This window comes from Belonocnema kinseyi, chromosome 7, assembly GCF_010883055.1.
Source record: "Belonocnema kinseyi isolate 2016_QV_RU_SX_M_011 chromosome 7, B_treatae_v1, whole genome shotgun sequence".
In the NCBI taxonomy this organism is placed as follows: domain Eukaryota; kingdom Metazoa; phylum Arthropoda; class Insecta; order Hymenoptera; family Cynipidae; genus Belonocnema; species Belonocnema kinseyi.
This window is the reverse complement of record NC_046663.1, coordinates 3,371,263-3,386,439: the sequence shown is the minus strand read 5'-3', so window position 1 is coordinate 3,386,439 and position 15,177 is coordinate 3,371,263. Positions and strand designations below refer to the sequence as shown.

Below are 15,177 nucleotides of genomic sequence, written 5' to 3'. Positions count from 1 at the left end.
ATACCACCCGGCCTGGTCCACTGAAGGAAGTTCTCCGGGAATTCCTCACGTGATTCCCCTGCGCCCCCCTGGTAGGTTAAATGAGTGGCCTGCATAGAATTTGAGATACCCTCCACTATCTGATTCTCATTAACCGAGTCCACCCGCAGCTCCTTAATGCCCCATTCAGGGGAGGGAGTAAAGGAGCCTCGCCTTCTCTTAACTCTGTCTATGCCGCGCCCACCTCGAGAAGGGGAGGAAGAGTTACGAGGGGGTAGCTTCGTATTTGAGGGAGCTTGAGCTTCGTCTGCTTCATCCAGGATACTACTTGCACCGCCACCTTGCGTACCGACGTTGATCCTGAGCCCCCCGGCTCCCTGGCCACCATGACGTCCGAGGCCCCATGCTACACCGGGGTGTGACGGGGCATAGCGCCGAGGTCAGAAGAAAACCTGCGAAAAAAACTAAATTAGCACACCACAGTAGATCCACTTGTAGATCACAGTTGCTCATTAACCCCTTTAGCCTATCATTACTATCAGAGTTGACAGCAACCAATTGTGATCATAATCAAAACCGGTACCCGCCCTTCCTACAGACTCAGGCAATAATGATTAACATACTATACAAAGTGTACCTATTAAATACATGACTAACGTATTTACAGAACTAGGTGCTAACCCCCTCCATGGGAGCCCAAGCCCGCGAAAATTAAAAGTAGAATGATACTAATAAGAGAGATAGGAAGAGACGGTACTTAACACACCGCTTACACGCATCACAACACGCCGCCTATTACGTCACGTTATACCAACTAGATGAGAAGCCTCACGAACCATGGACGAGCAGGGGCATGTATACACTCATGTTGTTACAACAATCTCTACTAAATCTCTTTTTCCAACTAAGCCATAATATTAAATTCTACCTGAGCTGAGCCCCAGCATAACTTAATTTTAGGGAGAGAGTGAAAAAACCAAAAGCAGTAAGCGAGAATATTAGGTAGTTACAGGGAAATCAGAGTAAAGGACAGGAAAATAAGCAAGTGGCAGCAAATGGATCGGGATGGCGGGGAAACCAAAGTTAAAAGCGGAAAGTTGAAGCATATGCGCGCTATCCTCTAATGTTGCGGACGGTATTCATATTCACATGTTTACTTGAGTCTGACTTTAGGTTAACCTCTAATGAGGCGTCATCCTTCAATATAACCGCCAAATGGATTCTAAGCTTCGTTTATAAACACTATACCGGCATGACTCTCACCATCCAACAGCAGTTTAGCATTTTCACTAGGTAAATGTTAATTAAGGAGCCAAAACAAATATTCAAATAATTAGACACCATACCTCTCCAAGTCCAACGATCGGCAGTTCAACTACTACGAAACTTCCAGGACTGTTTAAACAAAAGAACCCACTTCCACTAGCACCTCGCGATTCAAAGCCACTAACCCCATAATCCTTTTCCAGTGTGTGCTAATCCAAACGTGTCGACAGATAGTGTACAATACAGGAAAAAGCTACTGGCGCGATAAAAAAACGCCGCCACAAAGATCATAAAAACTCACAAATTACCACAAGTTATCACAATTACCACAGAACAACCATCTCCGGCAACGGTCAACGACCGAGTCTCTCAATCTGATATCAATTATAGGGAACGTTTAGTAATTACGTGATGATTATTTTGGAAATTATAGACGTAAGATTTCATATTTTTTAATCAATATTGGGAATGGTTAAACTACCATACGCCACCTGGTGACCATTATCCGAACTAGAAAGAATAGGTACGAATTTAAAGAGGCAATTTGCATTTGTGTATAAAAATGTTCTAACGATTTTTTTTGTGGACTTTAAAGTATTTTTTGGATTCTGAGAATAAGTATTTATTGAAAAACAAAGGTTTAGATGGAATTTACATCAAATATAATTTAAAAAAGAACACATTTCTTTTCACGGACATATTCTTCGAAGAAAACACAATTATTCTTATCCATTTATTGTCAGTTTCAACAGATTATAAACTTAAATATACCCCTTTATTACGTAAGATTTCATATTCTTTAATCAATATTGGGAATGGTTAAACTGCGATATGACGCCACCTTGTGACCTAAATCCGAACTAGAAAGAATAGGTACGAATTTAAAGATGCAATTTGCATTTGTGTATAAAAATGTTCTAACGATGTTTTTTTGTGGACTTTAAAGTATCTATTGGATTATGAGAATAAGTATTTATTGAAAAACAAATGTTTTAGATGGAATTTACATCTTATATCATTTAAAAAGACACACATTTCTTTTCACGGACATATTCATCTAAGAAAGTACAATTATTCTTATCTATTTATTGTCAGTTTCAACAGATTATAAACTTAAATATACCCCTTTATTACGTAAGATTTCATATTCTTTAATCAATATTGGGAATGGTTAAACTGCGATATTTCGCCACCTTGTGACCTAAATCCGAACTAGAAAGAATAGGTACGAATTTAAAGATGCAATTTGCATTTGTGTATAAAAATGTTCTAACTATTTTTTTTGTGGTTTATAATGCATTGTAATTTACATGATTTTAGAAAATAATTGTTGTCCTTTTTAAAAACGTTTTTGACAAAAATATGTCGATTACATTACTTTGAGAACGTTAACGAGAATGAGAATATTATCGAGAATATAAATTCTCTGAGAATTTATGAGAATCTCAGAAATGATTTTAATTAATAGAAAATTGCATTTTTTCGTTAACTTTTCGGTTGATAATTCAACTTTATTTTGAAAGTTTTTTATTTTTTATTTTAAAGTTTACCTGCTATAGCCGAAATTAAATCTTTTTTGAAAAAAATGGAACTGTTTGGTTAGAAATAAAATATTATACTATTTCCATGAAAACTTAAATATTTCATCGAAAATTTACTTTTTGTTAAAAATTTATATTTTGGCGTTGAAAAATGAACTGAAATATTTTCTGGATGAAAGTTCCACTTATAAAAAAATTTTGTTTTTTCATTACAAATTCATCTGTTTTAGTACAAAATTGATCTTTTTTTGGATAAAAGTGCAACTATTTGGTAGAGATTATAACTATATTGTTAAAGATTCATCCTTTTTTGTTGAAAAAATTTGTCTTTTCGGATTGAAAATTAAATTTTTTCGTAGAAACTTATTTTTTCGTAACAAAAATTAAATTTTTGCTGTTACTTAGTTAACTGGTATCTTTTTTGGATAAAAACTCAACTTTGTGTGTAAAACAAAATTCTTTCCTTTAAGATAAATTTCATTTTTTTTATAAAAAACGCAACTGTTTGCTAGAGAATTCAACAATTTTGTTAAAAAGTCATTCTTTTTGGTTAAAAATTAGTTTTTTTATTGAAAATTCAATTTTTTGGTAGAAAATTATTTCTTGTTAAAAAAAATTCATAGTTTGATCGTGAAAACTCGACTAAAATCTTTTTCAACAGAAAATTCAACTATTTAAACAAAAATGTATCTTCTTGATTTAAAACTTCATCTGTTATAGAAAAATTTCATTTTCTGTATGAAAATGCAACTTTTTGGTTAAAACTCGTTCTTCTTTGCTTGTTAATTCCACTAATTTGTTTAAAACATTTGGTTGAATCGCGTTGTTAAAAAATCACTTTTTTGTTAAAGATTTATATTTTAAGTAGAAAAGTTATCTCGTTAGTTAGAAGTTTAATTATCTTGTTGAAAATTAATATTTTGTAATTGAAAATTCAACTACTTGGGTCAAAGTTAAACTACATTGTGAAATTTTTTTTATTGAAGGCTTATGACTGTTTGAAAATTTAACTGTACAGTGGAAAATATTTCTTTTTTTTTTGTTTAGAATTCATTTTTCAACAGAAAATGGAATTTTACATTTTTTAGAATTAATATTTTTTAGTTAAAAATTCGCGTTTTTTTGGAAAAAAATTATTTTTTAGTTTGAAATTTTCTTTTTTTGCGTAAAAATGCCTCAGTTTCATGGAAAATTAATTTTTTGTTGAACACTCATATTTCTTATTTAAAAATTGCATTTTTAAAAAATAATATTTCTCTTTTGGTTTGAATATTCAATAATTTAAATAAACTTTTATTAATTTTTTGAGTGAAAAATCTTTATTTGTTGGGAATTCGTCTTTTTTGATTAAAATATAAACTATGACACTTTTTTGTTGAGAAAGTGTCTTTTTGGGTTGAATATTTAACAATTATGTTAAAAATTCAATTATTTTGTTGAAAATTCCAGTATTTCCTTAAATAGTTATATTTTAAAGTAAAAAACTTTTTCTTTGTTTCAAATAAATTAATACATTTCAAAATTTTAAAGTATACAAAACACTGTAATTCCTGAATATTTCTGAGCTAGAAAATAATGTATATTCAACAGCTGATATAACCTGAATAATAAAAATATTGTTAAAAATCATAAATTCTTAAATTATCTTAAATTCTTTTAAATTCTCATAAATTCTGTCATATTCTCGGTTATATAACTAGAACTGAAATTCTCTGGAATTTAAGAACTCTAATTTTACCTACTCTTTCTAGTTCCAATTTTTGGCACCAGGTGGCGAAATGGTCGACTACCATTTTCAATATGAATTATTTTCTCTGTAAATGATATTTCAAAAGGTTCGAGGGGATTAGAGATTTTTTTTAATCAATTTATAATCGTACCTAAAATTAAAAATAAATTTAAAAAATTTTATTTTATTTTTTAGATTTTAAATATATTTCGCTTAATAATTAAAATATATTTAAATTAAAAATTTTAAATGGAAGGCAAATTGATTAGAAATTTAATTGCAAGCCCGGAAATCTACTTCTTACCGCAGAAAAATTCAAATTTTCATTATTTTAATAATTTTGGTCGATTTAAAAAAGTGATTTATAGTTTATCTATAAAATTTTATTTTATCTTCACAATCATCACAATTTGAAAGTTCCCTCTTCCAAATTTTAGAGAAAGAAATTTCAAGTCATTTTTGGGGTAGGACTAGTATTTCAAAGAGGAAATATTTTTAAATTATAATAGAAAATTTTGTTACGTTGTTCGTTGCGAATTCATATTTCTTTAGCTAAAAATCCAAGTACTTGGTTATAAGTTAAAGTCTTTTATTAAACATGATTTTTTTGGGTTGAATATTCGTCATTTTAATAAAAAATTCATCTCTCATTTGAACTGTTTTATTTTTGGTTACAATTTTTTAAAATTAAGTATTTTATTTAAAATTCGCCTTTTTTGTTCAAATTCAACAGTATTTAGTTTAATACTCAGTTTAATACTCATTTTTCTTTTAACAGACGATTTATCTATTCCATTTTTGGTTAAAATACAAATCAACATTTGGTTGATTTCATCTTTTTGTTATAAAATTCAACTACGTATTTCAGCCGAAGATTCATCATTTTAGTTGAAAATTCATCAGCTTGATTGAAAATTAATTTCTGCAATTGAAATTTTAAATAAAGATTCTTCTTTTTAATTCAAATTCCATTATTCCAGTTAAATATTGATTATTTTAGTTTAAAATTTATCTATTGGGTTGGAAATAAAATTATTTGGTTGATAGATAAATTCTTTTGTTAAAAATCTATTTATCCTTTTTTGGTGAAAATCCAACTATTTGCTCGAAAATGGATGTTGTTCTTTGTGAAAAATTCGTCTTTTTTGTAGAAATTTAATCTTTATTGTTGAGAATTCATAATTTTATTCGAAAATTCATCTTCCAGGTTGGAAATAAAATTATTTGTTTGAAAGGTAAACTCTTTTGTTCAAAATTAATTTTGTTTTGCTTCAAGATTTATCATTTTAATTTAAAATTCATCTTTGTTTGAAAATTTAACTACTTTGTCGAAAATATTTTTATCTGTTTGTCGCGAAAATTCATCTATGTGGTAAAAAATTGATATTTTTTTATTTAAAAATTAAACTTTTTTTTTGAAAATTTATGTATTTTGTTAAAAATTCGTCTTTTTTTAGAAAATTAACATTTATCGCTGAAAATTCATCAGTTTGATTGAAAATTACTTTCGTTAATTGAAAATTAAATTTCATTTTTTTAGTTGAAAATTGATCTTTTCTAGTTCAAAAAGCAACAATTTGGATCAAAATTTGTGATTTTTAATTGAACATTCAACTATTTCTTTGGAAATCTACATATTCTGTTAAAAAATCGATTTTTTTGTGGAAAATGATCTTTTTCATTACAAGTTAATCTTCTTGTTTAAAAATTATTCTTTTCGCCTAAAAATTCAAGTATTCCAGTACAATTTTTTAGCACTTTAGTTGAAAATCGATCTTTTAGGTTCAAAGTAAAATTACTTGGTTAAAATTTTTATTTTATTTTTTTTTTTGGTGGAAGGTTCGTCATTTTTATTTAAAATTTATCTCTGCGGGCTGAAAATAATTTTGTTTTTTAAACTAAAAACTCAACAATTCCAGTAAAAAATTAGATTATTTTGCTGGAAATCTATTTTTTTATATGGAATTAGAATTTTATCAGAAAATTTAACTATTCTATTTTTGGTTGCTAATATATCTTTATTGTGTGAAAATTCAATATGGTTGAAAATTGATATACTTTACTTAGAAATTAAATTATTTGCTTGACACTTTATGTACTTTGTGGAAAAGTCGACTTCTTTTCTATTTTATGGTAAGAAATTCGACAAATTAGATCAAATTTGGTCTTTTTTAATCAAAAATTCAACTCTTTCGTTGAAAATCCACATATTCTGTTAAAAATCGATTTTTCGTTGAAAAAGATTTTTTTCTTTGCAAGTTAATCTCATTCCTTAAAAATGCTTCTTTTCGGTGTTAAATTTAAGTATTCCAGTTAAATATTTATTATTTTATTTGATAATTAATCTTTTTGTTGGAAGTATAATTACTTGTTTGAAAGTTAATCTCTTTTGTTAAAAATTGGAAGGACTTCAATTTATTTATAGGGGATTTCAAAAGGTTCGGAAAAACTTTCTCGGATTTTAAAGATTTCAATTAATTTTAAAGGGATATAAAATTTCAAAGGATCTCGTAATATTTTGAAATATTTCACGAAATTTCAAGGATTCAAGGAAAGATTCACAGGATTAAAAAAATGTTAAGGAATTTTGATGGATTTTAAAAGATTAAAAGGAGTTTCAATGATCCGACAGAATTTCAAAGGATTTCCGAATTTCCTAAAGAATTTTAAGGGATTACGAGGAATTTTAATGGCTTTTAAAAGATTTTAATCAATTGTAAAATAATTTAAAGGATTCAAAGAGATTTAGAAATATTTCCACGAATTTGAAAGATTTCAATGCATTTCAAAAGGATATGACAAATTTCAGGGGATCTCGTGATATTTCAAAATGTTTTAATAAATTTTAAAACATTTTATGGGAGTTTGAACATTTTTATTGATTTCGAAGATTTCAGTGTATTTTACGAGATTTAAAAAAATTTCGTAAACACTTTTACGGAATTTAAAGATTTTAATTAATTTTAAAGGGATAATAAAATTTGATTTGATTTTAAGGATTTCAGTTTATTTTAAGGGATTCCAAAGATTCGCACAGAGCCCCACATATTTTAAAGATTTTAATTAATTTTTAAGGGATATCAAATTTCAAAAGGATCTAGCCATATTTGAAAATATTTCACGAAATTATGGGATTTTAACACATTTTAAGAGATTTTTCATGGTATTTTCACGGTATTTTGATGATATAAAGAAGTTTGAAGCCATTTTATAATTTCCCGAAATTTCACGGGTTTTCAAAGGATTTCAAATAATATCAAGAATTTTCCAAGATTTCGATGAATTTTAATGGTTGGATTTTAATAAATTTGAAGAAATTCGGAAATATTCCCACGGATTTGAAAGATTTCAAAGAATTTTGAAAGGATTTCAAAGACTTCAAAGTATCTCGTAATATTTCAAAATATTTCGTAGAATTAAAAGAGTTTTAACTGATTTTAAGAAATTTGTTTTTGAATAAAATTCAAAGAATATTATATTTTAGAATATTTTCACAGTTTTTAAATTGTTTCAAGAGGTTTCCATGGAGCTTAATCGTTTTAAAGGAATGTTAAGAGATTATGTACGATACTCATCAAATTCAATAATGGTCTACTCCTTGACTCTATATTTAATGTGCGTGTATAATTCTGTGTAGAAATTCAATTGTTTTCTAGAAAATGTGCCTTTTCGGCTGAGAAATTGAACCATTTGATGAATATTTTTTCTCTTTTGACTGAAAAATCTTTGATTCTGTAATAATTTTACTTGAAATATCTTCTATCATATTTTAGGTTGAGAATTTATCTTCATTCTGAAAAATTTTATTATTTGTTTGAAAATTCCACAATTTGATTAAAAAATCATTGTTTTTTGGCCGAAAATTGAAGAGTTTTGTTGAAAAATTATCTTTTTGGGGTGAAAATACAATATTTTTGTAGAGAATTATAAAATTTAATTTCATCAGTCAAAAAAGGTTTCAATTAGCGTATTTTAAACAAATAATTGGAATGAGGAAACGTAATTAATGGACGCTCGCTCACGATTTGTTACGGATTGTAATTATAGAATTGTAATTTTCTAAAATCAAGGTTCGTTGTTGTAATTGGAGTGAGTCTTCGTTGCCAAGTGGAGGCGACGCTTTTACAACTCCTCTGTTTCAACCAACCAAAGATGGACGATTGGTCTACGTTGGAGGACGCTACGTTCCGAAATATGAGACTGTTACTGAAGGTTTTACAACTCTTAAAATGATCACACGGAACGAAGGATCGCCGAAGGCGTGCTCCTCCAACAGAACACCGACTCACCCCTACCTCTGGGACAGTTCGACATTGATAAGTTCTGAAGGTAAGGAATTTTGCAAATTAATTTAAAAATGGAGAGCCAAAAATTTTTGTTCGATTTTCAATTATAATCGAGGCTTTACGCTCTTTTTCCTATTCCTCTTTTCTTCCGCTCTTTATCATTTATTTCATCTCCTTCCCTTCTTTCTTCTCCGATCGTTTGTTTTATCTCCTCTAATTTCTCTTGCATACCCTCGTTCACACACTCACTGTCTTCAACCTGTCTCCTTTCAATCTTCCACCTTTACCTCTTCAACTATCAATCCTTTTTTTCTTTCATCTTTCTACCTTTCCCGCCCTTCCCTGGAATACATTGTTTTCTTACTCCCATCATCAATTCCTCTTTTCTTTCACTCTTTATCATTCACTCCATCTCCTCCCCTTCTTTCTTCATTCATTGGTTGTTTTATCTCCTCTAATTTCTCTTGCATACCTTCGTTCACACACTCACTGTCTTCAACCTGTCTTCTTTCAATCTTCCACGTTTACCTCTTCAACTATCAATCCTTTTTTTCTTTCATCTTTTTACCTTTACCGCCCTTCCCTGGAATACATTGTTTTCTTACTCCCATCATCAATTCTTCTTTTCTTTCACTCTTTATCATTCACTCCATCTCCTCCCCTTCTTTCTTCATCCATTGGTTGTTTTATCTCCTCTAATTTCTCTTGCATACCTTCGTTCACACACTCACTGTCTTCAACCTGTCTCCTTTCAATCTTCCACGTTTACCTCTTCAACTATCAATCCTTTTCTTCTTTCATCTTTTTACCTTTACCGCCCTTCCCTGGAATACATTGTTTTCTTACTCCCATAATCAATTCCTCTTTTCTTTCACTCTTTATCATTCACTCCATCTCCTTCTCTTCTTTCTTCATCCATTGGTTGTTTTATCTCCTCTAATTCCTCTTGCATACCTTCGTTCATATACTCACTATCTTCAACCTGTCTCCTTTCAATCTTCCATCTTTACGTCTTCAACTATAGATTCTTTTTTTCTTTCATCTTTTTACCTTTTCCATCCTTCCCTGGAATACATTGTTTTCTTACTCCCATCATCAATTCCTCTTTTCTTTCACTCTTTATCATTCACTCCATCTCCTCCCCTTCTTTCTTCATCCATTGATTGTTTTATCTCCTCTAATTTCTCTTGCATACCTTCGTTCACACACTCACTGTCTTCAACCTGTCTCCTTTCAATCTTCCACGTTTACCTCTTCAACTATCAATCCTTTTCTTCTTTCATCTTTTTACCTTTACCGCCCTTCCCTGGAATACATTGTTTTCTTACTCCCATAATCAATTCCTCTTTTCTTTCACTCTTTATCATTCACTCCATCTCCTCCTCTTCTTTCTTCATCCATTGGTTGTTTTATCTCCTCTAATTCCTCTTGCATACCTTCGTTCATATACTCACTATCTTCAACCTGTCTCCTTTCAATCTTCCATCTTTACGTCTTCAACTATAGATCCTTTTTTTCTTTCATCTTTTTACCTTTCCCATCCTTCCCTGGCATACATTGTTTTCTTACTCCCATCATCAGCCCTCCCATTGATCTGCCTTTATTCTTTCTTTTTGTATTTATAATGTATCGAACATCTGTAACCTCTTGGTAAGCTTTCCCTTACTCTTTCTAGAGATCCTCTAGGTAGAGTTGAGACACAAACTCACACAGGCTTACACAGACTTGTCACTGCGCATTGCGATTAGTCCGGAAACAGAAGTCCTCATAAAGGGCGCAAAAGTTTGATTTGTTTAATGCATCCATTGAAATATATTCCAGCAAACATGGCTATAGAACAGATATTTAACTGTTCTAGAACAGGTTAGTAACTGATTGCGAACATGGAAGTAACTATATCATCCCTCATACGCTAGAATAATTATGTAACAGCTCTAGAACGCTGTGAAATACGATCTGCAATATTTCTAGAACAACTCTAGAACTCGGCTACCAGTCCTATGTAACAATTCTGTAACAGATCTATAACTCTGTGGCAGCTGATCTGTAACATTTCGAGAACAATTCCAGAACTTAATTACAAATGCTGTATAACAAATCTGCAACAGATCTATAACGCTGTGATAACCGATCTGTAACATTTCTAGAACAATTCCAGAAATCAATTACAAATGTTGTATAACAAATCTGTAACAGATCTAGAGCGCTGTGACAACCTATCTGTTCTAGAAAAAACTTGGAACAAAAGTTATAGAACGTCTGTGATTGTTCAGTTCTAGAACAATAACATAACAATTGTTCTAAAACAGTTATTAATTTTTGTCCCTAATTTGTTCTACATTTGTAACAGGGTTCTAGAACACACTTGCAACAGGGTTCTAGAACTTCGATATAACACTATTATAGCACAGTTCTAGAACAAACTTGAAACAAAAATTATAGAACATCTGTGATCAGTTTTTTCTAGAAGAATTCCATAGTAATTGTTATAGAACAGTGCTGTCACATAGTTCAAGAACAGTTCTCCCACAATTTTGTCACAGTGTTCTACAACACTGTTACCTTTTTTGTTCTAGAACAGTTCGGTCACAATTTTGTTACAGTGTTCTAAAACAATGTTACCTTTTTGTTCTAGAACAGTTATGTCAACATCTTGTAAAAAATGTTATAGAACACAGTTCCTTTTTTGATTTGTAACAGTAACAGAAACAGAACTTGCTGGGATACGACTGATATACAATTGTAGAAGGGACAGGAAAGTTAACTCGGTTTTAGATGACAATACACCGACAAATCGTGTTTAGTGGTGTTTAGATATAAGAAAAAATATCCAGAACAGAACTTATTTTACCAAAAAATACCCAATTTTTCAACTAAGAAAGGTAACTTTCAAACAACAAAAAAACGAATAATTAAATTTTTGGTTAAAAGAATTAATATTTTCAACCAAAATAAATCTGGTAAACAAATTAGATTTAGGTAAGTTTTCAAGCAAAATATTGAACTTTAAAGCAAAATGGTGAATCTTCGATTAAAATTACTCTTGACCAAATAGGTGAGTTTTCAACCAAGAACAATTTTTTTTTACCAAAAAAGACGATTTTTCATCAAAATACATGAATTTTTAACTAAAAAATTTAAATTTTCAACCAAAAATGGAATATTTATATTTTTATTTAAGAAAACTAATTTTCAATGAAAAAAATTAGTTTTCTACTAAAATGATGAATCTTCAAACAAAAAGATTAATTTTCTACCAAGAAAGTCGAATTTTCAACTAAAAATAAGGTAAATTTTCTATTTTAAACCAAAAGTAAAATAGTACATTACAATTTAAAACTTAAAAATATAGATTAATAAAATTGTTCTACTTAATCTTCAAGAAAAAAGATGAATTTAAAATAAAATTTGGAATTTTATCTACAAAAAAATTAATTTGTAACAAATTGGTTGAAATTCTAACCAAAAAGACCCACTTTTTACCAAAAAAGATAAATCTCTAACAATGCGTATGAATTTTTAACCAGAAAAATAAATTTTCTATAAAAAAAAATATTTTTATTGAAAGTGATAAATCTTTATCTTAAAAACTGAATTTTAAACCAAATAGTTGAATTTCTAACCATAAAGATGAATTTCAAACGAAGATTTTTTTTACATCTAAAAGACAAATTTCCAAAAAAGCAAATAAATTTTCAGTCAGAAAATGAATTTTCAACTACGAACCTCAATCTTTTACCAAAAATATTAACCTTGAACAAAATACATTAATTTTTAACCAAATAATTGAACTTTCAACTATAAAAGATCACTTTTCAACCATATGTCGAATAATTAAATAAACTTTTAAAAAAATTACTTGTCAATCAAACAAAAAACGAGTTTTCAACCAAATATTGTAGCCAAGATGATCAATTTCCTACTAAAAAACACTAAATTTAACAAAATACAAGAATGATAAAAAAGATATTTTTCGGGTTCCAATCGTGTACAGAACTAGAAATTTTTGCAGATCTTCCTTGAAAATTTTCAATTAAAAAAATGATTTTTTAACTCAAAAAATAAAATTTTAACAAAATAGTTACATTTTCCTAACAAGATTAGTTTTCTTCCAAAAATGACCTATCTTAATAAAAATGCCTGAATTTGAACTAACAAAACTAACTTTCAAACACCAAATGGAATAGTTTTTTTTTCTAAATATTTCTATTTTCATATATTTCATAAAGTTTTGACATGTTTATATATTATAATATCTTCTTTCTAATATTATTCTTAAAAATTGTAAATTTATTGTAAAATTTGGTTTAAAAATCGCGCACTAAAGATCAGGCCGAAAATTATTCATAAGCATGGGAAAAATACAAATTTAATTTATTTTAATTGTTGAAATACGGTTTTTCGCATATATTTATCTCAAAAAATTATTTTTTGAAGTAACAGCTTCAATAAATTATTTTGTAAATACTATTGAAAATTCACCTTACCAATAATTTGGGTTTAAAAACAGTTTAATTTTATAATTTACTCATTATATCTCGTTTGAATTTTAACTTTTTTATAGTGCAACACTTATTTATTAGCCATTTTCAACGTGAACAAAAAAGAATGCGATCTTTAGAAACAATCGTAACGAATTAAACATTTTTTAAATTTCTTAATAACAACTTTAATCATTTTATTAATATAAATTGAAAATTCATGTTGATAATAATTTGCGTTAAAAAATGTTTCAATTTTTTTCAATCTGAAAAAAAAATTTGCGATCTTTAAACACAATTAAAATAAATGTGAACTGTTTTAAAATTTGTTGATAACAATTTTAATACATTATTTTAATAAAATGATTTATAATTCATGTTACCAATAATTTGCGTTAACAAAGCAGTTTATTTGCGCATTTTACTCATTATCTCTTGTTTAAATTAAAATTTTTTTATAGTGAACAACTTAATTGCTAATTATTTGCAAAGTGATTAAAAAAAATTGCAATCTTAAAAAAAAATTGTAACGAATAAATTTTTTTCAATTTTTTTATAACCACTTTAATTAATTATTTGATTAATATTATTGAAAATTAATGTTACTAATAATTTGCGTTAAAAAATCGTTTAATTGCATATTTTTACGCATTATCTTGTTGAAATTTTTCTTATAGTGCAACAATTTTTTTTCAATTATTTTCAGAGCGAAAAAAATTACGGCCATCTTTAAAAAAAATGTTAATCAATTAAATTTTTTTGTAAATTTTTGATGACAACTATAATCACTAATTTGATTAATATCAATTGAAAATTTATGGTAACCTATTTTAGCAAAAATCATATTCTTGGATAAAAATGAAATTGTTTGATTAAAAATTCAACAATTTGGTTGAAAAGTCATAATTTTTGGTTTAAAATTCTGCCGTTTTGTTGAAGATTGATCTATTACGTACAAAATGTATTTTTTGCATTTGATATATTGTTGTTGAAAAGAGAATTAAAATTCTTTTCTTGATAAAAATTTAATTATTTGGTAGCGAATTCAATAATTGGGTTGAAAACTTATCCTGTTTGGTTAAAAATTTTATCTTTTTGATTTAAATATTAATTTTTTTCAAAGAAATTTATTTTTTGTTTAAAATTTCATATTTTGTACTTGAAAAGTGAATCGATTTTAGTTGACAATTAAACTATTACAATTTTTGTCGATTATTCATCTTTTTTGGTTGAAAATTAAAATTCAACTACTTGGTTCAAAGTTTGAATTACTTTGTTAACAATTTATTTCATCGGTTGAATATTGAACCTTTCGGTTGAAAATTAATTTTTGAGTTAACTATTCCATTTTTTATTGAAAATGGATTGTTTTTAATTGCAAAATCGTCTTCTTTGGTAGGAAATTAATCTTCTATGTTGAATTCCATTAATTCCATAATTCCATTTTTTGTTGAAAGTTCACTTTTTGAACTGCTTACTTCAAAATTTGTTCTTTTTTGCATTAAAAATTTAACAATTTGGTTCAATTTTTTTTTGTTTTTGACTAAAAAATCTTTCTAGGTTGAAAATGCAACTCCCGTTGAAAATTCTTCCTTTTGCTTTAAGATTTCAACTGTTTTCTTTGGTTGTGAGTTAATTCTTTAATTTTTTTCGCTTGAAATGTCTAATATTATATTTTTATTGGGAGATTCCTCTTTTTTGTTAAAAATTGTATTATTTATTTGCAAATTTCACGATTTTATTATAAAGTAATTGTTTTTGGCTGAAAATTGAAAAGTTTTGTTAAAACTTCATCTTTTTTAGTTGAAAATTCAACTGTTTTATGAAGAATTCACCTTTTCAGCTTGAAAATTCAACAATTTGTTTCAACTTTGTAAAATCATCTGTTTTGGTAA

At 28.1% G+C, this 15,177-nt stretch overlaps 1 protein-coding gene across 1 annotated transcript in view; it reads left to right on the top strand.

Moving 5' to 3' along the window:
* Positions 1-15,177, top strand: part of LOC117175918 (transmembrane protein KIAA1109-like) — a 178,513-nt gene that overhangs the window by 76,404 nt on the left and 86,932 nt on the right. Inside the window, exon 12 of the mRNA XM_033365766.1 lies at positions 8,586-8,844. Coding sequence (XP_033221657.1) covers positions 8,586-8,844 — 259 coding nt within the window. The remainder of the gene's footprint in view (positions 1-8,585; positions 8,845-15,177) is intronic.